The sequence below is a fragment of the Gymnoscopelus microlampas genome (assembly GCF_963454915.1).
Source record: "Gymnoscopelus microlampas genome assembly, chromosome: 23".
NCBI lineage: Eukaryota > Metazoa > Chordata > Actinopteri > Myctophiformes > Myctophidae > Gymnoscopelus > Gymnoscopelus microlampas.
Window position 1 is genome coordinate 4,033,154 of NC_139960.1, and position 26,161 is coordinate 4,059,314.

A 26,161-nucleotide genomic window follows, 5' to 3' on the forward strand; every position below is an offset into this window, starting at 1 on the left:
ACTTCCATCAACCCTATAACGGATATTTCTGTAGATTTACAAGACTTTGTCTGTACCATATACGGACACTTCCATCAACCCTATAACGGATATTTCTGTAGATTTACAAGACTTTGTCTGTACCATATACGGACAATTCTGTCAACCCTATAACGGATATTTCTGTAGATTTACAAGACTTTGTCTGTACCATATACGGACACTTCTGTCAACCCTATAACGGATATTTCTGTAGATTTACAATACTTTGTCAGTACCATTTACGGACACTTCTGTTAATCCTAATACGGATAATTCTGTTATTTTACAGTCCTTAGTATGTACTATTTACAGATACTTCCGTCAATCCTAATATCCTTTTTATTTATTTTTACAAAAATCTTGATATTAAAATAAAAAAAAATCTTAATAAGAAGAATAGTCCTAATATCCTAATCACATAATTATCATTACTCAATCAATCTGAATAAAGCACAATATATAGAAATTGCACAAAATGTATTTATTTTCCATAAAAGTGCATTCAATGATGAAATGAAAAAACAACAACATTTTTTCCATAAAAGTGCATTCAACGATGAAATGAACAAAAAAAAAAAAAAACTCCCCCACTGTTGTTGCACCCTACTAGGGCTGTCAACTTTCCTCCTTTTTAATTATTATTATAAAAAAAACTTTTTTTTTTTTTTACAGAAACAGTACAAAAAACAATGTATCGAGTGCTCGGATCAATAAAAGATGTCTTTAGTTTGTTTTTATAACTTCATACATTGTTTTTTGCATTGTCCCTGTAAAAAAAAAGAAAAACATTTTTTTTTAAAAATTTGAATATTAATTTTCTTATTTGAGTAATATTTGAATATCAAATATTTGTTTGACAGCCCTACACCCTCACCTGTCAGCGAGGAATGAGGAGCCCCCTCCAGGAGGATGTAGTGACTCCGTCCTACACCTCCCACTCAACATTCCCCGCTGACAAGCGCTTCCCCAACTTGTAGGAGAATATTGCAGTGATAAATCACCCTCCCCCGAACATGGGGGATTTGAACCCAAATAATCTGTGGTGGTGGGCAATCATTTTAGCCCTCGCTACCTGAGTGGCATAAGGTTTTTTTAAAGACATTTACATAAAATTGTGTGCGTCCCACTCAACATTCCCCGCTGCCCCAACCTGTAGAACATACTTGAGTGCCATACAAATGACATTTTTAAGACATCTTTTAAAACATTTCCATAAAACATTAAACCAAACTTGTAAACTTTTTTTTAAAGAGTGTGTGTGTGTGTGTGTGTGTGTGTGTGTGTGTGTGTGTGTGTGTGTACGTTCAGTCCAAAAAGTTCTGCTTTGAGTAAAGCTCACGTTTCCATAAAAGTGCATTCATTTTTTGTTGATGTAAAGTGCATTCAATGATGAAATGAACACAAAAAAAACCTCCCCCACTGTCGTTGCACCCTACTAGGGCTGTCAACTTTCCTCCTTTTTAATTATTATTATAAAAAAAGTATTTCAATTATTTACTTTTTTTGACAGAAACGGTACAAAAAACAATGTATCGAGTGCTCGGATCAATAAAAGATGTCTTTAGTTTGTTTTTATAACTTCATACATTGTTTTTTGTATTGTCCCTGTAAAAAAAAGAAAAACAAATATTTTTTAAAAATTTGAATATTAATTTTCATATTCGAATAATATTTGAATATCAAATATTTGTTTGACAGCCCTACACCCTCACCTGTCAGCGAGGAATGAGGAGCCCCCTCCAGGAGGATGTAGTGACTCCGTCCTACACCTCCCACTCAACATTCCCCGCTGACAAGCGCTGCCCCAACCTGTAGGAGAATATTGCAGTGATAAATCACCCTCCCAACTTCCCTCCCCCCGAACATGGGGGATTTGAACCCAAATAATCTGTGGTGGTGGGCAATCATTTTAGCCCTCGCTACCTGAGTGGCATAACACTGTTTTTTTTAAAGACATTTACATAAAATTGTGTGCGTCCCACTCAACATTCCCCGCTGCCCCAACCTGTAGAACATACTTGAGTGCCATACAAATGACATTTTTAAGACATCTTTTAAAACATTTCGATAAAACATTAAACCAAACTTGTAAACTTTTTTTTAAAGAGTGTGTGTGTGTGTGTGTGTGTGTGTACGTTCGGTCCAAAAGGTTCTTTTTTGAGCTTTGAGTAAAGCTCACATGTGCCAGTCAAATTCCTTCAGCTCGGTCACGAGTTTTGACAGTTTTGGAGGAATATGGTGCTGTTTCTTCCCCTTCATCTCAGCCTTGGACCCTCGGTCAGGATTGATTCCAAAGAAAACTCTAAGGAAACAGAAATATGTTTAGCTACACACGCAACTAAATGAATGAAACTGAACTAAAGAGTAACATGCAGACAAAGTTGATACTACTTGTAGTGTGGCTCTACAGGAGTGGAGGCATCTAAAATAGCACACATTTGTTTTCTCCACCATGCCCGTGTGTGAGTCCATCTACAGCAAATGTTGCAAACTAACCCGTGCACCTGTGACGTGTGGATATACGTGTTATATTAGTCACAAAATCAGTTCACATAGAATAACCTAAATGTGTGTCTTTGGTTAAAGAGCTAGTTCAGAGATAGTCGTTTGGAATATTGTACCTGTTTTCCCAATCACCCAGTGTATAAATAAATGCCAAATGCCTTAGGACAGACCTTTTTTATGTACTTGGTGTAGTCTGAAGTTATATGAAAGAGCACGGGCCTTCAACAGGAAGCTGCCAAATGTGCTGCCTGTGTTATAGGATTTTTTTTATGTTAGTACTTGACCACTAGCATCCCTATTCTGGGGGGGGGGGGGTCATTAGCCAAAAATAGCAGATTTAAAAGCTCGCAGCATGTTGCGATGCATTGTGAGCTTGTAGATTGTCTACTTTAAGCAGAGGTTTGGTGTAGAAGAAAAAAGCAGACCAGGTGCAGAGCCAAAGGTCACATGTATTAAGTATTGAGGGTTTAAGTGGTTATATGTTTGATAATACACATCAACATGAAACCTACATATTAATATAAAATAAAAGATAATGTGTAAACAAAAAAACAAACTTTAGGCGAAGTTTAGGCGAAGTTTACACGATATTTAGGCGATGTTTAGGCAGTGTGTAGGCGAAGTTTACACGATGTGTAGGCGAAGTTTAGGCAAAGTTTACACTATATTTAGGCCGTGTTTAGGCGATGTTTAGGCGGTGTGTAGGCGAAGTTTACACGATGTGTAGGCGAAGTTTAGGCGAAGTTTCCACTATATTTAGGCGATGTTTAGGCTGTGTTTAGGCGATGTTTAGGCGGTGTGTAGACGAAGTTTACGCGAAGTTTACACGATGTGTAGGCAAAGTTTAGGCGATGTTTAGGCTGTGTTTAGGCTGTGTTTAGGCGATGTTTAGGCGGTGTGTAGGCGAAGTTTAGGCGAAGTTTACACGATGTGTAGGCAAAGTTTAGGCGAAGTTTACACGATATTTAGGCTGTGTTTAGGCGATGTTTAGGCGATGTGTAGGCGAAGTTTAGGCGAAGTTTACACGATGTGTAGGCGAAGTTTAGGCGAAGTTTGCACGATGTGTAGGCGAAGTTTAGGTGAAATTTAGGCGAAGTTTACACAATATTTAGGCGATGTTTAGGCGGTGTGTAGGCGAAGTGTAGGCGAAGTTTACACGATGTGTAGGCGAAGTTTACACAATATTTAGGCTGTGTTTAGGCTGTGTTTAGGCGAAGTTTACACGATGTGAAGGCGAAGTTTAGGCGAAGTTTACACGATATTTAGGCGAAGTTTAGGCGAAGTTTAGGCGAAGTTTACACGATATTTAGGCTGTGTTTAGGCTGTGTTTAGGCAATGTTTAGGCTGTGTGTAGGCGAAGTTTAGGCGAAGTTTACACGATGTGTAGGCGAAGTTTAGGCGAAGTTTACACGATATATAGGCTGTGTTTAGGCTGTGTTTAGGCGATGTTTAGGCGGTGTGTAGGCGAAGTTTACACGATGTGTAGGCGAAGTTTAGGCGAAGTTTACACGATATTTAGGCGAAGTTTACACGATATTTGGGCGATGTTTAGGCGGTGTGTAGGCGAAGTTTAGGCGAAGTTTACACGATGTGTAGGCGAAGTTTAGGCGAAGTTTACACAATATTTAGGCAATGTTTAGGCTGTGTGTAGGCGAAGTTTAGGCGAAGTTTACACGATGTGTAGGCGAAGTTTAGGCGAAGTTTACACGATATATAGGCTGTGTTTAGGCTGTGTTTAGGCGATGTTTAGGCGGTGTGTAGGCGGCGTGTAGGCAAAGTTTACACGATGTGTAGGCGAAGTTTAGGCGAAGTTTACACGATATTTAGGCGAAGTTTACACGATATTTGGGCGATGTTTAGGCGGTGTGTAGGCGAAGTTTAGGCGAAGTTTACACGATGTGTAGGCGAAGTTTAGGCGAAGTTTACACAATATTTAGGCGATGTTTAGGCTGTGTTGAGGCTGTTTAGGCTGTGTTTAGGCGATGTTTAGGCGGTGTGTAGGCAAAGTTTAGGCGAAGTTTACACGATATTTAGGCGAAGTTTAGGCGAAGTTTAGGCGAAGTTTACACGATATTTAGGCTGTGTTTAGGCTGTGTTTAGGCAATGTTTAGGCTGTGTGTAGGCGAAGTTTAGGCGAAGTTTACACGATGTGTAGGCGAAGTTTAGGCGAAGTTTACACGATATATAGGCTGTGTTTAGGCTGTGTTTAGGCGATGTTTAGGCGGTGTGTAGGCGAAGTTTACACAATGTGTAGGCGAAGTTTAGGCGAAGTTTACACGATATTTAGGCGAAGTTTACACGATATTTGGGCGATGTTTAGGCGGTGTGTAGGCGAAGTTTAGGCGAAGTTTACACGATGTGTAGGCGAAGTTTAGGCGAAGTTTACACAATATTTAGGCGATGTTTAGGCTGTGTTGAGGCTGTTTAGGCTGTGTTTAGGCGATGTTTAGGCGGTGTGTAGGCAAAGTCTAGGCGAAGTTTACACGATATTTAGGCGAAGTTTAGGCGAAGTTTAGGCGAAGTTTACACGATATTTAGGCTGTGTTTAGGCTGTGTTTAGGCGATGTTTAGGCGGTGTGTAGGCAAAGTCTAGGCGAAGTTTACACGATATTTAGGCGAAGTTTAGGCGAAGTTTAGGCGAAGTTTACACGATATTTAGGCTGTGTTTAGGCTGTGTTTAGGCGATGTTTAGGCGGTGTGTAGGCAAAGTCTAGGCGAAGTTTACACGATATTTAGGCGAAGTTTAGGCGAAGTTTACACGATATTTAGGCTGTGTTTAGGCTGTGTTTAGGCGATGTTTAGGCGGTGTGTAGGCAAAGTCTAGGCGAAGTTTACACGATATTTAGGCGAAGTTTAGGCGAAGTTTAGGCGAAGTTTACACGATATTTAGGCTGTGTTTAGGCTGTGTTTAGGCGATGTTTAGGCGGTGTGTAGGCAAAGTCTAGGCGAAGTTTACACGATATTTAGGCGAAGTTTAGGCGAAGTTTAGGCGAAGTTTACACGATATTTAGGCTGTGTTTAGGCTGTGTTTAGGCAATGTTTAGGCTGTGTGTAGGCGAAGTTTAGGCGAAGTTTACACGATGTGTAGGCGAAGTTTAGGCGAAGTTTACACGATATATAGGCTGTGTTTAGGCGATGTTTAGGCGGTGTGTAGGCGAAGTTTACACGATGTGTAGGCGAAGTTTACACGATATTTAGGCGAAATTTAGGCTGTGTTTAGGCTGTGTTTAGGCAATGTTTAGGCTGTGTGTAGGCGAAGTTTACACGATGTGTAGGCTGTGTTTAGGCGATGTTTAGGCGGTGGGTAGGCGGTGTGTAGGCGAAGTTTACACGATGTTTAGGCAAAGTTTAGGCAAAGTTTAGGCGAAGTTTACACGATATTTCGGCGACGTTTAGGCGAAGTTTACACGATATTTAGGCTGTGTTTAGGCTGTGTTTAGGCTGTGTTTAGGCGATGTTTAGGCGGTGTGTAGGCGAAGTTTAGGCGAAGTTTACACGATGTGTAGGCGAAGTTTAGGCGAAGTTTACACAATATTTAGGCTGTGTTGAGGCTGTTTAGGCTGTGTTTAGGCGATGTTTAGGCGGTGTGTAGGCAAAGTCTAGGCGAAGTTTACACGATATTTAGGCGAAGTTTAGGCGAAGTTTAGGCGAAGTTTACACGATATTTAGGCGAAATTTAGGCTGTGTTTAGGCTGTGTTTAGGCTGTGTTTAGGCAATGTTTAGGCTGTGTGTAGGCGAAGTTTACACGATGTGTAGGCTGTGTTTAGGCGATGTTTAGGCGGTGGGTAGGCGGTGTGTAGGCGAAGTTTACACGATGTGTAGGCAAAGTTTAGGCAAAGTTTAGGCGAAGTTTACACGATATTTCGGCGACGTTTAGGCGAAGTTTACACGATATTTAGGCTGTGTTTAGGCTGTGTTTAGGCGATGTTTAGGCGGTGGGTAGGCGGTGTGTAGGCGAAGTTTACACGATGTGTAGGCGAAGTTTAGGCAAAGTTTAGGCGAAGTTTACACGATATTTCGGCGACGTTTAGGCGAAGTTTACACGATATTTAGGCTGTGTTTAGGCTGTGTTTAGGCGATGTGTAGGCGATGTGTAGGCGAAGTTTAGGCGAAGTTTACACGATATTTAGGCGAAGTTTACACGATATTTGGGCGATGTTTAGCCGGTGTGTAGGCGAAGTTTAGGCGAAGTTTACACGATGTGTAGGCGAAGTTTACACAATATTTAGGCGATGTTTAGGCTGTGTTGAGGCTGTTTAGGCTGTGTTTAGGCGATGTTTAGGCGGTATGTAGGCAAAGTTTAGGCGAAGTTTACACGATATTTAGGCGAAGTTTAGGCGAAGTTTACACGATATTTAGGCGATATTTAGGCTGTGTTTAGGCTGTGTTTAGGCAATGTTTAGGCTGTGTGTAGGCGAAGTTTAGGCGAAGTTTACACGATATTTAGGCGATATTTAGGCTGTGTTTAGGCTGTGTTTAGGCTGTGTTTAGGCAATGTTTAGGCTGTGTGTAGGCGAAGTTTACACGATGTGTAGGCGAAGTTTAGGCGAAGTTTACACGATATTTAGGCTGTGTTTAGGCTGTGTTTAGGCGATGTTTAGGCGGTGTGTAGGCGGTGTGTAGGCGAAGTTTACACGATGTGTAGGCGAAGTTTAGGCAAAGTTTAGGCGAAGTTTACACGATATTTCGGCGACGTTTAGGCGAAGTTTACACGATATTTAGGCGATATTTAGGCTGTGTTTAGGCTGTTTAGGCAATGTTTAGGCTGTGTGTAGGCGAAGTTTAGGCGAAGTTTACACGATGTGTAGGCGAAGTTTAGGCGAAGTTTAGGCTGTGTTTAGGCTGTGTTTAGGCAATGTTTAGGCTGTGTGTAGGCAAAGTTTAGGCGAAGTTTAGCGGTGTTTAGATCTATCTTGGCTCGATTTTAGAGTGTCAATGGGATCAAAACATACCTTTGCATGAATTCCAGGGTAAGAGACATCTCCTTTGGATATTCAATGTTGCAGACATAAAACAAGCAGAAAGCATAGCTCAGGGCCACAATGGGGGAGGTGATGTGGTCATTCACAACTTCCTGATCGACAGCAATCTCGAACAGATGGTCACCTTAAACATAGATCACAAAAACAATATGTATTAGTAATTTAAAAAACAATAATGTACACACATGCCAAATCTTCCATACTCAGTTCATACACAGGTTATGGTAAGAACAAGCTAGAAATACTTTGAAAGGGTATTCTGCATTTAGATTGTCAGACTTTACACACAAGTGTACTTACATTTAAAGAGTTTGGCCCTAATCAACATTCTGAGCACCATTTACAAAACAAAATCAACCAACTCCATACCTTTTCATCGCAACAAATGTCTCATCAGTAAACCTAAGAACAAATGGATTTATCTACAAACCTCTGATTAGGATGCATGGGGTACAGGGGAGGTCGAGTTCAGCATCCGCGGAGTCCTGTTTTGGGGAAATAAAACGACAAAGATACATATATGAATGTGATGATTTTATGCTTCCAATGTACACAAACACACAGTCAGGCAGGCAAATAGACTATCTGCCAGTTTCTGTATCAGAGGTAGTGGCTAAGAATGAGTGATTCTCTCCTGGTCGGGAAAATAAATCAAGGATTTTAATGATTTCTTTTTATCTTTGTTTCCAGGAGTGATGGTTTACCAAGTTTAGAGATTATCAGCAGCGCAAAGTGGGCCAACTATGATTTTTTTGATTAGGAGTATCTATACTTCGACTCAAGTACTGAGTACTGTGGTACTTTGTCCACCACTGAATATAGATAATTATCTTGAGATCATTGCCTGGGGTTTAAAATCCATAAAATTTACCGCATTTTTGCAGAAAAGATGATCAGGGTTTTCCTTGAAGTATCTCACAATCCCACAGATCAGCTGTACTGGATCTTCACCCATCTTCATCCCTTTGGTGTCAAGGAAGCTGTTGATGCCCGGTTCTTTTTTGGAAAGCTCCTGTGCCAGCTTGTTTTGTACCGAAAAGCCAAGGAGTCTAGACGCATGATCAAACAGGTGAGCGGCTTCAAACAGGAACGGCCACTCTTCCTTTAGGACCTTTACATTGGTTCCATCGTTGATGGTTTCACGCTGGATGGGATATGTTTCAGTCATCAGTTTTCGAACAGATGACTCCTAAAGATATGAGGAAACAGTTAATCAAACTAATAAATACAATCAATAAAACAAATAATCAATTTAAATACAGATACAGATTTGGGGGAGAAAACTAAATCAATACTGAAAATAGCCGATGTACAAGCACACGTGTCCCATTGTAAACTTGTAGATCATTAATTTTTTGTTAATTATACAAAAGCAATTTGAATTGATATACCAAAAATAAATCAAACTCAAATATAGCTTCTCCATTCCTCAATCAAAAAGTTATCCATACATACACAACATAATGGATGGTTGCATCCCTACCTGAGCATCATGGGTTTTGAAGGCCCTTTTCAATTCATCTCGTTTAGACAGCAGTTCTGCTCTACTCTCAGTTCCCTCGACAGAAACATCCCACTCCACACATCCATAACGATCGGAATTTCTTGACTTTTTCTTCCGCTGAACTTCACCCTCTTCACCCTCTGCTCGCCTCTTTCCTGGGGTTGATGTTCTCTTAGCATTTTCAACTCTGTTTTCTAGCTGGGTAAAGAGAGGACCACAACCATCTTTTGCAAACGGCATATTTCCAAAGGGATCTGTCTGTTTGAAAGACAGAGGATATTGTCCTACAATGTTCTTGGCGATTTCCATCAGCTTGGATCTACCAGGTCTTCCAGGGTGTTTATGGAGGTAATCATCAACAACGATCCGAACCATCTGTAGTCTTTCTTTCGACTTTACCCATTTCTTTTCACCCAACGCATCCATGAGCTTTGAGGGCATTTTGTGCCATGGTATGGAATATGGCTCACAGGATGGGGAGTGGGCAGGTGATCTCTCAGGTGGTGTTGGAGGCAGATCAATCTGTGGCGGAGGTGTAGATGTAGGGCCAGGGCTTCTGAACTGTGGTGAAGCTTGTGAATCTATGGATGACATACCCCATAAATTAACCACATCACCAATGATACTAATTAATTAATACACTGGTTTTCAATGTCCGTTGGAGCCCACCAGGGGTACAAATGGACCCTTAAGGGTCTGTGAATCAGTGTACAAATGGAACCCTAAGGGAGAGTTGGAGATTAGGACCAATGGTGATCATCAGACCTGACATTGAGAAACGGTGCATTCATTTAAAAAAACAACAACAATCTTGGCACTTAGCTCTTTTTTTTTTTTTTACTTACCGCCTTGGAAAGCTTTAACGAGTCTTCTGCACTGAATGAGTGGCAGAGTGTCCTGAATGTCCGGGGCCTCCACAAGGGTCAGGTCATCTTCACATTGAACTCCTAATTCCACCAGTCTAGCCATGAGTGCATCCATCTTCTCACTACTGAGCGATGGTATGGCTTTCTTAACTAGCTCTTTCACAAGCTCCATGTTGGCATGTGTTTAAGAGGAATGAGCAACCTTGCACCTCTCTGGTAAGAAGAAAGTGGATAATAATCATTAAGTTTGTCCAGATTTTGGCAGCTGTACATAGACATATTTTCATCAACTTCATAGACTCCAAGCTCAGGAACCCAGCTGGCAGTTTTCCCCCGAAGCAAAAGTAGGACAGTCATTTCATTTTTTATAATAATGCTCGCTATTTGTCCTAACTGTAGTTGTCCTTTAGTATATCTCAGTAAGACAAGCATACCATTTCCATATGGCGTGCCTTTAACCTGGACCTTCTCTGTGACAACTGAGTTACTCGAGTCAAGTCCAAATTCTTCAACTGCTGTCCTTATGCTTTGGTCATAGAGCTCAGGATAGAATCTGGTGGAGTTTGAAATTTGAACCTCGGGGCTGAATAAACTACCACAAGACTGATAGGCCTGAAACAACTGATGTCTATCAGCAAGTGACTTAGTTACATTTCTGAAGTTTTTACTTGCCCTAATACACCTTTTAAAATAAGAATGTTTCGATTCAAAGCGCATCGTCCAAGTATGTATGAGTGGGCCAAACTGTAAACTCAAGTGAGCATAGTGAAGCAGATAGTGGTGTTTCGGTCTAAGTTTAACTCGTGGGAATAACTCTTGCCTCGATTCCACATACAGTTCAATCAGATCCTTCATATAAGCAATCTGCGACTCTGAAAGGCGAGGTGCACAGACAAATTCAACTAGCTCCCTCAGAAGAAGTACCATTTCCCATACTGCATTGTCAGCATCTTTAATACGGTCATGCACTACAATGGGCAAGAATCTCAAAAGCCACCTGTTTTGGGCTGCATGGCCTCCAAGCTTTGCTCCTTTAATGGGAATAGCGTTTAACTTGTTGCTGCTTTCACCAGGAAATGATTTGAGTCTGGCATTAAGTAGCTCATAACTGAACCACTTTTCTGTTTTGATTAAGAACTGCAAACACATTGCTAAATCATAGTCAACCACACCCTCAAACAGGTCATGTGCGAGACAGGGCGGCAGTCCAGGCTGACACACGTGAAAGTGAGACAATTTGTTGAAAACACTGTCCCCTTTAATACCCTGATACGTTTTCATTTCAGGGTTACTTTCCAGTAACTGCACAGTCTCATTATAATCAGCAGGATTTCGATGAGTGAAAACCGTGAGAGGGTTAGAATGAAATTCATTTCTTGTCGCTAAACAGTATCTACACATATATTCAGCTGAGCTGAAATTTTCTGTAAACCCACCAATCGTGTGGGAGCCCAGATTATCTCCCATTATGCATGCAACAGTACCTTTATAGATCTTTCCTTCAAAAGATATGCCCCTTTCCTCTAGCTCACACAAGTCTGACACAAGCTTACTGAAAATCGTATCCACTGTAAAATCTTTGCAATCTTTCTCTATACAGAGTAGTGCCAACTGTATTTGATCAACAGTTGATCGCTGGTGTGGATGGAAATTTGCCAGAGTGAAGTAGACAGCTAATACCTTGTGCTTTTGCTTGGCAGATCCAAGTGGATTAGCAACCTCAAAGGCATCCTGAAATAGCAACACCTTTAAATACTCTGGGTCTGAGGAAAACATGGCATTCGATTTCATAGCCCTCCCATCAGTGACATCACTGAGTACATCATCTTCAACATGATTAGAACTGTGCTGAGCTGCACCTCCCTGTTTCAGAATTGCTCTGAGGGTTTCCAGTATTGGAATGTAATGATAATGCCTCTTCTGACCTTTTTTATTGTGCCCAAGATTGACTTCAACAGGCTGAACATAGTTATAGTGTGCCTTGTAATATTGCAGCCTTCTGTGTTGCGTAGTCAAAGGACCATTTTCATACAATGCCTTGTGCATAGGACTCTGCTCGTATGCACTCTTCCCAAGACATGTTAATGTCTCTGTTGGAACACCATACTGCTCAAGTTCACGAGCTAACACATCCATGGTATATTCCTGTTGAATATCATTTAGAGTTTTCATTTCATTTGCTATCTCTGTAATTGTAGAGGCTGGGACCAAATACTTTGCCTGCAAACCCAAGTAAAACTGAGCAAGACTCTCTGTGTAGGTGTCTTTCTCTTGATCACTCCCAAAATTGTCACCGTGTTCTGAATCAACAACATTAATACCTTCAGGCTCTACATGTGATCCTTCACCTGGCAAAGACCGTTCTGTGAGTTCACAAATATGAATAGGGGCTACCTTGGTCACATCCCACCCTTTGTGGTATCTGGAAATATGCGCTGAAAAGGATGACTTTACATTAAACGTCTTAGAACATCCATCAAAGGGACACATTACAGTCAGACCCTCATGAATGTGACCACTCAAATGAGATACAAGACTTTTAAGATCTGCATATTCAGTGGTGCAAAAATTGAATGAGCACTTCAACTGTACAGACACACTACGGTTCCAAGTTTGGCTGCTCCTGTCTGAGTGTGTTCGTGCCATATGCACAGCAAGGCTATTGTATGTGGTAAGCTTCCTTCCACAGTCCTTATGGCCACATAAAAAAAACACATTACTAACATTTCTGTGTGATCTGCAGTGTTTCAGGTAATCGGTCGAAGACCGACAGTTAAAGCCACAAATGTTACAAGCCAACATGTTGAGTAGACTGAATTTGCCAGGTGAAGAATAGACAGAATCAGAATCAATAGGCAAACTAAACTCAATATAGTGAAGCAGATAGTCGCGTTTTGTTGTGTGGGAAAAACTCTTGCCTCATTTACATGTACTCTTAAATCAGTACCTTCAAATAAGCAAGCTGACACAATTCAACTAGCTTCCTCAGTAGTACTGTACATGTCATGCAGCACTAAAATAGGCAAGAACCTGTGTGTTGGAGTGGCAGCCCATTAAGGTGCCTTTAAAAGGGGGGAAAACTGTTCCGTGTGTACTGTGTAGGGAGTGACCCAGGAGTGTGCTGCTGGAGAGATGAGTGCACTGCCCAGCAGAGAGAACACAGGCTAGAGGGAGGACAGGGAGGATAGCTACCATGGACAGGGGTGCGGGTGGACAGGGCCAGCCCAGGGCCAGACAGGGCCCGTCCTCCTGCATGCGTTCTCTCTGCTGGGCAGTGCACTCCTCCTGGGGACACCCTCCAAGGCAATTTAATGAGCTTCCACTCCAACACCCTGGTTCAGGTCCTTACTGATCAAACCAGGCTTGACAGCAGTGGTGGACAGGAAAATAAATATAACAAATCAAAATACAAATCATAGAATCAAATTCCACCGGCTGACACTTTCACCTGGAAATTATTTGAGCCTGTTATTTTGTAACTCTGCAATTCCAAATAAAATCTGTTATGAGCAAACATATTGCTAAATCATGGTTAACCACACCTTCAAACAGGTCATGTAGACAGGCAGTCAAGGCTGAACATGACACAAATGAAGATTAGACAGCTAGTTGATTTGAAAACATGGTTGCCACAGACGATGTTATATATTATCATCATTACTATTAACTTGTCACTGGGGTAAAACTGTGCACTTTGAAGCTAACTGGGGCAAGTTAGAAAAAGATGTCCCGTGGAATAAAAAACAATAGTAAATTATTCAATGTAACAAAAACACATAAGTGTGAGGAAGTTTTCGAGATTTCTGTGATGGCATCTCTCAGATTACTGTGCCAGGATTTCTTACGGACAGAGTCCTTCATATTAACAGATATTATGAATATTATTATTATATTAACACCCGGGAACGTTATTTTTAGATTTATTTGGTTATTAAAAAAACAAAAAGCAGATCTACAAGCTCATAGCGCGGCACCGAGTTGATCTGCCATTTTTGGGAAAAATCGTGAACATTTGTGTTTGAAAGCGAACATTTTAACTCCAATCTGTGCTTCTGGGGGGGTCCCTAGAACAACATATTTTGAGATGGGGTCCAAGGCCAAATATATATAATTTTAGGGGTCCTTGACATGGGAAAAAGTTGGAGCACCAATGATTTAGCAACATACTGTTCGGATTTTGAAAAATGATTTTTAGATATGCATTTGGCCACGGACCCCCATCTCAAAATGTGTTGTTCCAGGGAGCCCCAGAAACAAAGATTTGAGATACAAATGTGCGCTTTAAAAATATATATATTTTCAAAGATTTTCACAAAAAAATAGCAGATCTACAAGCTCATAGGTGCTGCACTATGAGCTTGTTGATCTGCTATTTTTTCCCCTGTCTTAATGGGGAAAAATATATATATATTCAAAGATTTGCACAAATTTTCACAAAGAAGTAGATCTACAAGCTCATAGGTGCTGCACTATGAGCTTGTTGATCTGCTATTTTTCCCCCTGTCTTAATGGGTTGAATGTGGTCATAGGGATTGTGGAAGGAACAATGATAATATTAACAATAATAACAATAATAATAAAACATGTCTGTGACCATGCATCAAAACAAAATTACATGTGCATCAAGCCCTGTACTGCATGGCTTAAACCAGACATGCCAACATGTTGATAAGACTGCCTATTGATTCTGATTCTAATGAGAGCCTTATTCCATTATGATTGACTCTTTTTCCATCTATCCTTCACCTGACAAATACAAACAAAGTGTTTAGCAACTCATTCTACAAAACACATTGCCCAGCAAAGGAACGTAATACTGAAGACAACTCACAATCCTACACTGGGATTCAAGTTGCTTGCAAGTTGCTGATCCGGTCTGGGTCTATACCGGATACGGAAACGTTTCTCGCATCTATGTGTGCGCGCAAATGATCGGATACAGTAGGCGGGCTCTAGACCGGATCACTATAGAAATTAACAAACTTCAAGTTTCCCACAGGTACTGCTAAAAAGCACGGTGAAGCGAAGTTAACACTACTTTTAATCCAAATGTAACCACAATATAACACACAACCCTTCAAATGTCAACGAAGCCGGTCGGATATATATATTAGTCGATATGATAGTATTATAGCTGAATTTACCGCAGTGTTTGAGGAGGAAAACACCACGGTAATGGAAGCTAACGGGAGCTAACGTTAGCCCGCGGCCTTTTACAATACTTCTTTTAATCCAAATATAACCACAACATAACACACACACCTTCAAATGTCAACGAAGCCTATCGAATATATATTAGTCGATATGATACTTTTATAGCTGAATTGAGCGCAGTGTTTGAGGAGGAAAACACTGTGCCAATGGTAGCTAACGATATACCGGTTGAAATGCTACTAATAAAACAACAACACACAAACCTGCGAAAATAAACTAACCATAATTACAAACTTTACCTATTAAATACATAAACTGGCCAACTTTTGCACGGGGGGAAACACAATGAACCAACCTACCGAGCAGACTTTCAGAAACCCCGTTAGAACGCACGGCCGGTAATGGCGGCCATAAATATTTTTTCCGCCGGGCAAAAGGACCCACAATGCAATGCGCAACCAGTGTTGCCAGATTCTGTGAGGGACACAAACAAGCCACAAGGTCTAGGAAAAAAAGCCCAAAAGACGTGAAGTGGGCCACATAAGCACTTTAATCCTATACATCAACTATTAGAAAATAGTAGATCTACAAGCTCACAATGTGCCGCGACACGACGCGTTGTGAGCTTGTAGATCTGCTATTTTCAAATAAAATCTTGGGGAAACTTATAATAAGCAGACCTGGCAACACTGCTTTTTTACGGCAAAAGTAATGTAAAGGTCTATTACAGTACTTAAACAGTAAAAATTGACACCACATTGGCCATCATTTTACAGATTTTTCTTAGAGTGCATGAATTTATTGAATAGAGAGATTTACGAAGGACGGTTTGAAGGAAGGAAGGAAACAAAGGAAAGTAGGAGCACATACTGTACACACGTCGGTGTGCCTGCCTGCGTGTGTGTGTGTGTGTGTGTGTGTGTGCGCGTGTGTGTGTACAATAGAAGCGTCTGTCTGTGTGTGTGTGTGCCATGCGTCTTCTATGTCCACATGCCTGTTGTCTCGTGGTTAGACTGGTGGTAGACCATGCCTATCATTAGCTTCCTAGACAGTCAGACACACACACACACACACACACACACACACACACACACACACACACACACACACACACACACACACACACACACACACACACACACGCACACACACACTGCTGCCTCGGCACTTCAGCCCACAGTGATTCAGGAAACTTCTACCCCAGCGGTTCCCAACTTGTGGGTTGGGGCCCACTGATGGGTCGTGCGTATACTATGGCAAGTGGGCCCATAAATAATTGGCAAAACACTAAGATTGATAATATAACATTAATATAAAAGATTATGTATAAAAAAAAATATATATATATTTATTCTTTGAAACCTTGACAAAATGTGTTTTCATTGGGATACCGATAAATAGCAACAAGTACACTACGTTAGTGCCATTGATCCAAGCCGGAACACTGATCGATGGATTGATCATTAGAATAAAGCATGCTCTGAAAATGCTGACCATTGACCACTTAACAGTTAACCCATTGAGACCTGAAGCCGATTCTACATGTCTCCTAAATCTCAACAGTATTCTGAAAAAACGTATGTTTCTATATCAGTGGTGTTCAATCTTTTTCATGTCAAGGACCCCCAAAATTATATGTATTTGGCTGCAGACCCCCATCAAAATATGTTGTTCCACGGACCCCCCAGAAGCAAAGATTTGAGTTAAAATGTTCACTTTAAAAATATATATATTCAAAGATTTGCACACATTTTCACGATTTTTCAAAAATAGCAGATCTACAAGCTCGTAGCGCGGCACTCGGTGCCGCGCTATGAGCTTGTAGATCTGCTTTTTTGAATAGCCCAAAGTGTAAATAATGCTTTTTAGCTCAAATCAAAAAATGACACAGTTCCAGGTCTTAATGTGTTAACAGTTAAGTGGTCAGATGGGTGGGCCACAAACGCTTTAGAGAATCTTCGAATGGGACCCGATCCAGACAAGGTTGTTCTACCCAAAACTCTGCCTGAGTTGATTCAAACATCAACGAGGCAGATAAGACCTTGGCTGCATATTTGAAATGGAATAATCAGGCCGTTTAAAGGTAATATTTTCTCGTCCGCGGAACCCTTTCAGCGAGCTCTAGGGCGTTCAGGCAATTCACAGATCATAATTGATTCACCCGGCTGTTGGCACAACGTGTGAGATGACGCTCCCCTGCGGTTCAAATGGACTGCGGGGGTTATTCACTTTCCCAGTCGCTCCTCATTCACTGGTGTAAATGACTCCTTCCTGGAGAGAGCTGACCTGCCTTCCCAATGAGCTGTCTGGAACCGCTGAGGTCATGCTGCCATTATCGGCGCGCACGCTCGCACACGCACGCACGCACACACACAGACACAGACACAGACACACACACACTCACACACACACACACACACTAGGAATTCTCTATTCTGGACTAGGGGACTGGTGCACTGGAGGAGCCTTTTATCTTGTCCGATTTCTCTCCTCTCTTCTGTATGTTTTAGAGAGGGGGAGGGAGAGAGAGAGAGGGAGAATAAACAGTGTGAAAACTAATCCCCTCAAATATTAACTCACTGAGTGCCATTAACGTGTTTCACGTGTTTTACCGCTATTGCGCAACGTGCCATTAACGTGTTTTTGAAAAAAAAAATAAAAAATTGAAAAAAAAATGTTTTTCTTTTTTTTCTTGAAAAAAAATGTTCAGAACCCAAGATATCATTACCTGAAGATGTGCAGCTCCATCCACTCCTTGTTTAACTTAGAACTAAAAAAGGCTATATATCTCTTCCTAAGCACTTTTTGTTTTCTGTGAAAAAAACTCTGGCACTTTTCAGAATCAATTCTGAAATAATTCTGGCAATCCTGGCACTCAGTGAGTTAACCGTTGGTAATGAAATGGGATGCAAATAAAATAAAATCTTAAGTTGTGCCAGTGGGCTTTTCCAAAAGATGTCTCAGTGTGATAACAACAACCATGATTGTTGTCTGTGCAAAGCTGAATTATTACGATTTTCACACACGCACACTAACGCACACATACACACGGCCATGCCCAAAATAGCAAGGTTGAAAGTGGTTAACTCTTTAAGACCTGAGAACGCATCTGTGTGTCATTTTTAGATTTCGTTGGGCTATTCAAAAATAGCAGATATACAAGCTCATAGCGCGGCACCGAGTGCCGCGCTATTAGCTTGTAGATCTGCTATTTTTGAAAAATCGTGAACAATTTTGTGCAAATCTTTGAATATATATTTAAAGCGAGCATTTCTAGCTAAAATGTTATTGCTTCTGGGGATTCTACAAATGTCTTCTAAATCAGTTTAAAACAGTTTTCTGAAACACTTATGTTGCTATAATATTAATGTCAGTGTCAAGGAGCCCCACAACGATATGTATTTGGCTGTGGACCTCCATCTAAAAAAAAAAAATTGTTCCAGGGACCCCCAGAAGAAAAGATTTGAGTAAAAAACAATTGCTTTATAGATATATATTCAAAGATTTGCAAAAAAAGAAACACGATAAAAAAAAAAATAGCAGATCTATAAGCTCGTAGCGCGGCCGCGTTATGAGCTTGTAGATCTGCTATTTTTGAATAGCCAAAAGTATAAAATATGGATAAAGTGGTTACACAGACGCGCCCCCCCCCCGGTCTTAAAGGGTTAAGGACATGGATAATCTATTTTAACATTTGACTGCCATTGATAAATCATTTATCATGTATTCATGGTCACCTTCATTTTCGCAAACCAGGCAAAGTCAAAACATCTGCTTCATTTGAATAACAGGACAAAATCCATCTGTCCGGCGGCTATTATTACCAGTGTTATTGGCTTTGACCCCACAACACAGCAGCGTGCATGCCGTACGCTGTTTGGAACATCTACAATCTGGATCGTTGATGACACGTATTGTCAGATGTACAGTAGTTCATCCTACTATAATTCTAGTAACCTCTGTCTGTCTGTCTGTAGTGGTAGGTGAAGCTACCCGGTTCTCCTCACTGGCTGGACCAATTGCTCTGATTTTGCACACAGCCATTGACCATTACCATCTGAACTTAACTGTGAAGCCCGTTGTTCAATTTCATCAAATCTCAGCTTCTTATTAGCGTTTATGTGTCAAACACTGTCGCCTTGGTTACGGGGCTGCCCAGCTATGGGACGAACTGCCTCCCGGGTTGCCAGATCATGTGCGCATATCCCCCCACGGATGCGTCGACCGGGTATGGTCTAGTTTGAATAACTCAGACAAAGAAAACGGTCTTAGTGCATAATATCTGGTGCTTCAATCTAATACAGTCTGAACTTACTGTTATTGCCTCTGCTAAGCCTGGAGGAGTGTGTGTGTGTGTGTGTGTGTGTGTGTGTGTGTGTGTGTGTGTGTGTGTGTGTGTGTAATATATACAGTACTCAGTGCACTCTGTGTATTCTGTCATGAATGGCCTTGGCAAAGATTTCAAAAACCACGGTGACACTGGCCTGCTTGTGTGTGTAGATGCGTGTGTGTGTGTGTGTGTGTGTGTGTGTTTGTGTGGCTGTGTGTGTGTGTGTGTGTGCAGACAGGACCCATCATTATCTGTGCCACCTGATGATTTGCAGTGTTATGGCAGCCAGCAGTTGTGTTTGCGCGTACATTCTGTGCATGTATATACGGTACAGTAGCACAGGTATGTTTGTGTGGGCATGCACACACACACACACACACCTGTGTGTACGTGTCTGCGAGTCTGTGTACACACAACAAGGCTACTGTGTGTGTGTGTGTGTGTGTGTGTGTGTGTGTGTGTGTGTGTGTGTGTGTGTGTGTGTGTGTGTGTGTGTGTGTGTGTGAGCTTGACATACAGTAGCATGCACCCGTGTCCAGGCTTCATCCTCCCACACAACACACTATGGGTGGAAGGTGTTTTTATTTTCTTTCACGTTTCAGGTGTGTGTGTGTGTGTGTGTGTGTGTGTGTGTGTGTGTTGGCGTGCACACTTTTTGTCATGTACTCACACAGTGAAATTCAGATTCAGTTCCATTCAATTCATTTAACCCATTGAGACCTGAAGCCGATTCTACGTGTCTCCTAAATCCCAACAGTATTCTGAAAAACGTCTGTTTCTATATCAGTAGTGCTCAATCTTTTTCATGTCAAAGACCCCAAAATTATATGTTTTTGGCTGCGGACCCCCATCAAAATATCTTGTTCCAGGGACCCCCAGAAGCAAAGATTTGAGTAAAAAATTAAAAAAATGTAGCAGATCTACAAGCTCGTAGCGCGGCACTCGGTGCCGCGCTATGAGCTTGTATATCTGCTATTTTTGAATAGCCCAAAGTGTAAAATAATGCTTTTTAGCTCAAATCTAAAAATGACACAGTTCCAGGTCTTAATAGGTTAAGTCTGAGTGAAAGTGTAACTGTAAAAATGACTGTGTGTGTGTGTGTGTGTGTGTGTGTGTGTGTGTGTGTGTGTGTGTGTGTGTGTGTGTGTGTGTGTGTGTGTGTGTGTGTGTGTGTGTGTGTGTGTGTGCGTGCGTGCGTGCGTGTGTGTGTGTGTGTGTGTGTGGTGTGTGTGTGTGTGCGTGTGCGTGTCACATCCTTCCTCCGTCGGGCTAATTATACCTGTGAAACCCATCCTGTCTTTTCTGTGACACCGGTCTCCAAAGTACTGTTTTGAATGGTTGGGTGTGGGAGCATCAACAGCAGTATATCTGAGCTGTCGTCGGGCAGGAACCTTGTATCTCCAAATGCAACTTTTAGTTTTACCCCATTTAATGCCCTACTTCATCATACAAGAGTGTCAAGCTAAAGTAGTGTAAATGTCTTTTTTTTTGGGGGGGCTTTTGCTGCTATTTTCACTATTTAAAAAGAAAGCGTTCAATGTCCTGAAAAGTAACGGTTTTGGACGTGCGAGGTTTCCATCCCACAGCCACGATATGTACAGCACTCAAAATATGACTTGATTAACACATTCCCTGCCAGAGTTTATTCATAAGGTACTCACCCACTGCCAGCGTTTTTGAGTTTTATAGCCTTTTGAACCGTTCACAAAAAAATTATATCCATTAAAATCCGCGATCGGATGGTGTTTATAAACAGCAACGACGGACGTACGAGCCCTCATAATGTTTACACTTTTCTTTCTTTTTCTTCTTCTGTGGTATCAGCGGCCCAAAGAGGCTGCAAACGTCATATCCGTTTGGCTGTGACGTGGCTGTGACGTTTCCCCACCGGCCATCTTAGATTAGCTTAGCCTCTGATCGGCTATCAGATCGTTTTAACACAAAGAGGATAACCGTTCGTCGATCAAAGAAAAGAAAATACAACCGGAGCTTACCATTCGTTTTTTAAACCGTGTGAAAACCATGATCTTTAGCCAAAACCAGGGAAAAACTGTTTTTTCAAGATAAAAAACGAACCGGAAACGGTTGTCGGAAATTTTCTCATAGGATGGGTCGGAAGCGTCATGGGGAAAAAAAAAAAATCAAGGATGGTACCAAAACATTTTTTTTTCGTTATCAAACCACATAAAAAGACGATCCCGAGATATCTCGGGATACGCAGGTAACGGGTGGATTTAATGTCCCGAGATATCTCGGGGTTGGCAGTATATGTGTTAAAAGTACAAAAGCATCGGTATCAAAATATACTTTAACCCATTAAGACCTGCAGGCCGATTCTTACTTGTGTCTTCTAAAGCCTAGCAGTTTTCTGAAAAACGTAGGTTTCTATTTCAGTGGTTCTCAAACCCTTTCATGTCAAGGACCCCCAAAATATGTATTTGGCCGCCGACCCCCCCCATCTTGAAATATTTTGTTCCAGGGACCCCCCCAAGAAGCAAAGATTTGAGTTAAAAATGTTAGCTTGAAAAGAATAATAATAAATATATTAATGTGCACACATTTTCTTGATTTTTCAAAAATAGCAGATCTACAAGCTCATAGCGCGGCACTCGGTGCCGCGCTATGAGCTTGTAGATCTGCTATTTTTGAACTGCCCCAAAGTGTGAAATAATGCTTTTCAGCGCAAATCTAAAAATGACACAGTTCCAGGTCTTAATGGGTTAAGTGCCGAAGTAAAGGTGTGTCCCTTTCTCCCTCATCAGTTCAATGAGGGACACGTCTTTTTATTTTCCGAAATAAGGGACGATTCCTCATTTCAATGGACGGTTGGCGACACACCTTCTCTCACACCTCCTGAAGAGCTCCGTACAAAGAGAGAACACATTGGGTCGGCCTCCGTCCGTCAGGTCTTTATTAACGTCACGTTTGGCGGCCGCCTGTACTGTCACATCAAAGAGCAGCTCTCCAGCTCTCTGTAGGAGAGCTTGACAAACTGCAGGCCCAAAAGCCTCATTATTTTCCACCAGACAGACACACCCCTGGAAGGCGGCCCGCTGAGCAGCGTTGCCAGCTTTAGCGAGAGAAACAAGCAACCGGGTCTATGAAAAACGAAGTCCCAAAAATAAGTCACTATACAGGTCAGGTCAGTCAAACTTTTATTGTCCAACGTTGTTTTAGAGTCCCCAAATTACTATGTATTTTGGCCCTGAACGGGAACCTATTTTGGTGCCAGTGACCCCCATGCAAGATTTGCGTCACAAAGGCCCCCCAAAAAAAATCCCCACAACCGCCAATACATACAAGCGAAACTTGTATGTGTGTGTGTGTGTGTGTGTGTTTCCCAAAACACACACACACATTACAAAGCCAAAAAGTCGCTTGTAATAAGCAGACTTGGCAACACTTGCCGTTGAGCCAGAGGCACGTAGTGGCGCCTCGGGCACTGATTTAATACAGAGATTTTCACATTCACCTCCGTCTGTTCAGCGAGCCTTTAAAGCCCCTGTGCTGCTGATGTGGGATCACATTTTCTAGCGCCACGGTGTTGCATTGCATAGGGGCAGTGAGGTCCGGAGGTCCTTGAGGGGGTTCCAGGGGGTCCGCATGCAGCAAAAATTAGTCAAAATAGCCGATCTACAACGTATTGTGACGCCATGCGTTGTAAGCTTGTAGATTGGCTATTTAAGAAACATATCTTTAACCCATTAACACATTAACCGCCAAGAACGTAGTCCTACGGTCCGTTAAATCCAACTGTTAAGCGCCGAGACCGTAATCCTACGGTCCGGGTGTTTTTTCCTTTTTTTCGATTTTTTTTATTTTTTTCAATTTTCTAGGGGGACCATTTTCAGTGTAACACCACCGGAAGTGACCCGGAAGTAATATCCCGTTTTTTGTTTCCCGTCGGCCTTCATTCTAAGTAACACCACTAAAACTATTTTAAAACCAGTGTAGTTTTTTCTCCTCGCATTTCCCATGTTAACATAAACGGTCAGAACTCATACTTCGCGGCTCCTTTTGACACGCGGTCTCGACGAGTACACAAAGGGACATGTGCAAGTTGTTTACAAACAGTGGATCGCGGATTCTAAAGGATTTTAACGGGGCCTATGGCGACTTGAAAAAAACAAAAAACAACAATAAAACCTTGGCAGTGGTGAGTACATTATGAGAAGATTAGCCCTTGGCGGTGGATCTGTTAAGACCTGGAACTGTGTCATTTTTAGATTTGAGCTAAAAAGCATTATTTTACACTTTGGGCTATCGCCGCGCTATGAGCTTGTATATCTGCTATTTTTTTTAAATCGTGAAAATGTGTGCAAATCTTTGAATATATATATATTTTTAAAGCGAACATTTTTTACTCAAATCTTTGCTTCTGGGGGGTCCCTGGAACAAAATATTTTGATGGGGGTCCGCGGCCAAATACATATCATTTTGGGGGTCCTTGACATGAAAAATATTGAGAACCACTGATATAGAAACATACGTTTTTCAGAAAACTGTTGAGATTTAGGAGACATGTAGAATCGGCTTCAGGTCTCAATGGGTTAACAAACAACACCCAATCTTGCATGGGGGTCCACTCCCTGACATAACATATTTTCAGATAGGGGTCAAACACATGATTAATTCAAGGGTCCTTGACCAGGAAAGGTTTGGGAAACACTGGCATAGGGGAATGCCAGCCTCCTTACTGTACTCACACCCTCATGTTATCTCTTATCTGCCTCAAGTTGCCAGACCCTCCCTGGGAAAACTGGGGAGTGGTTCCAAATGCATGAAACTTCTTCTCCGGCGATAGTCGAGTGGGAATAGTCGGTATGAAATGGTAAACCGCCAGGAGAGCCAGGCGAGAGACACGGGGCGGGGGAGACAGAAACATAGTTTGTGTGGCAAAAAAAAAAAAAACTCCAAAAGAACACGGCACGCTTCCAGATAGAAATAGCAAAATGTACTTTTTTCAGCCGGCCAAGCCACAGTCTTTCTCAAAGTATGAGTCCACCCCCCCCCCCCCCCCCCCAGGACGCAACTATAACTTCTCTACACCAGTGGTTCTCAAACTTTTTCATGTCAAGGACCCCCAAATGTACACTTATTACCCCGAGGACCCCCATTTGAAAAGATATGCCAGGGACCCCCATAAGAGAAGGTTTTTTACGGCTCTGTAGCAGTGATTCTCAACCATTTTAATTTCAAGGACCCCCAGTTTGACATGCATTAGGGCTACGGACCCCCATTTAATGGCATTTATACCGCTGGGACCCCAATTTATATTGTAAAATCAATGTTAATTTAACTCTGAGAGTGTACAAATGGAACCATTTGGTTCCATTTGTACACTCTCAGAGTTACAGACCCATAAGGGTCCATTTGGTTCCTGTCCATCATTTAGCTGGGGACCCCCTGGAACCCCCTCAAGTACCCCTGGTACTTGAGAACCAATGCTCTACACAGTAAAAATCCTCAGTGTTCATTTAGCCATTTCAAATGGAGACCCGGGAGGATTCCATTTGTCCACATGCTAATGTACAGTGTGATTTTTATTGTGTACCCTGAGGCTGTCAGCGATTTATGTGCGTTGCGTTTAGCTCTTGATGTGGAGTCTGAGTCTCTTCACTATCTTTGCCGTTCTGACAGCTGCTTGGTACGTACACGATGCGGCCCTTGAAGGGGAACGTTTCAATTTGTGAGAGAGACTATAACACCTCCGTCAGACAGGTCAGGTGTTCAAGTTTATCGTCGCTGCTGCGTGGAAACCTGTCCAAAACTATTCGTTTTCTACCTGCCTACCAATGACATCATCGACGGGGATTACAAGCTAATAGACACTACAACCTTTACAACCTCTTCCTGGACAGTTGAAGTATAGAAGCCAATGTGCTAGCATAAAAACAAAAAAAGTTGTTTGAAATGACCAAACCTGCTTACCGATGATGTCACCGGTATGGCTGGGTTTCTGAACAGTCCACAGCCCTCCTCCGGGGACACAAACCAGGTAGACAGAAATAAATGGTACCGTCTTTTAATGAGCATTAGTGAGGAGGACCACATACAGTGTTTGAAAATAGGTTGAAAATGGGTGAAATGGTCCTTTAAACACTGGTGGATCTCCCCTTATTGCTCACACACACTCTGACGTGCACAAAAAGCATGCACTTGCAAGCACTCAAGCATGAACACAAACGTCCTTTATGTCATCATGTTGTTCAGGGAGAAGACGTATTGAGGCCGAGCGTTGTGATATCTCTCTGTCTGTCTGTCTGCCTGTCTGTCTGTCTGTCTGTCTGTCTGTCTGTCTGTCTGTCTGTCTGTCTGTCTGCCTGTCTGTCTGTCTGTCTGTCTGTCTGTCTGTCTGTCTGTCTGTCTGTCTGTCTGTCTGTCTGTCTGTCTGTCTGTCTGTCTGTCTGTCTGCCTGTCTGTCTGTCTGTCTGTCTGTCTGCCTGTCTGCCTGTCTGTCTGTCTGTCTGTCTGTCTGTCTGTCTGTCTGTCTGTCTGTCTGTCTGCCTGTCTGCCTGTCTGCCTGGTGGCATGTAAGCCACGTCTATCTGTCAATCTTTCTGTCAATTTTGATTATGTTTGTGTGTATGATTTGTTTCTCTGTCTCTCTCTGTCTGTCTGTCTGTCTGTCTGTCTGTCTGTCTGTCTGTCTGTCTGTCTGCCTGTCTGTCTGTCTGCCTGCCTGCCTGTCTGTCTGTCTGTCTGTCAATCTTTCTGTCAATTTTGATTATGTTTCTGTGTATGATTTGTTTCTCTGTGTCTCTCTCTCTCTGTCTGTCTGTCTGTCTGTCTGTCTGT

At 42.0% G+C, this 26,161-nt stretch overlaps 2 protein-coding genes across 6 annotated transcripts in view; one reads left to right on the plus strand and one right to left on the minus strand.

Moving 5' to 3' along the window:
- plekha5 (pleckstrin homology domain containing, family A member 5) overlaps positions 1 to 26,161 on the plus strand; it is a 271,083-nt gene that overhangs the window by 48,569 nt on the left and 196,353 nt on the right. The gene's annotated exons all lie outside the window — the stretch shown is intronic.
- LOC311039916 (uncharacterized protein) lies at positions 524 to 15,435 on the minus strand. 4 transcript variants are annotated; one of them, XR_014600218.1, is made up of 7 exons: positions 9,859 to 13,337; positions 8,993 to 9,594; positions 8,381 to 8,698; positions 7,940 to 7,994; positions 7,480 to 7,633; positions 1,945 to 2,323; positions 524 to 1,093 (listed from the first exon to the last, which is right to left on the minus strand). XR_014600218.1 is itself a non-coding variant. In XM_084049932.1 (7 exons), exons 2-7 carry the CDS (start codon positions 10,049 to 10,051, stop codon positions 2,197 to 2,199), a joined length of 1,449 nt encoding a protein of 482 aa, XP_083906058.1. In that variant the 5' UTR covers positions 10,052 to 10,092; positions 15,393 to 15,435; the 3' UTR covers positions 524 to 2,196. The 4 variants fall into 4 exon arrangements, 3 of the variants coding, with proteins under 3 accessions (XP_083906058.1, XP_083906057.1, XP_083906059.1); XM_084049932.1 differs by adding an exon at positions 15,393 to 15,435 and having other exon boundaries at positions 524 to 2,323; positions 9,859 to 10,092; XM_084049931.1 differs by having other exon boundaries at positions 524 to 2,323; positions 9,859 to 10,092; positions 10,314 to 13,337.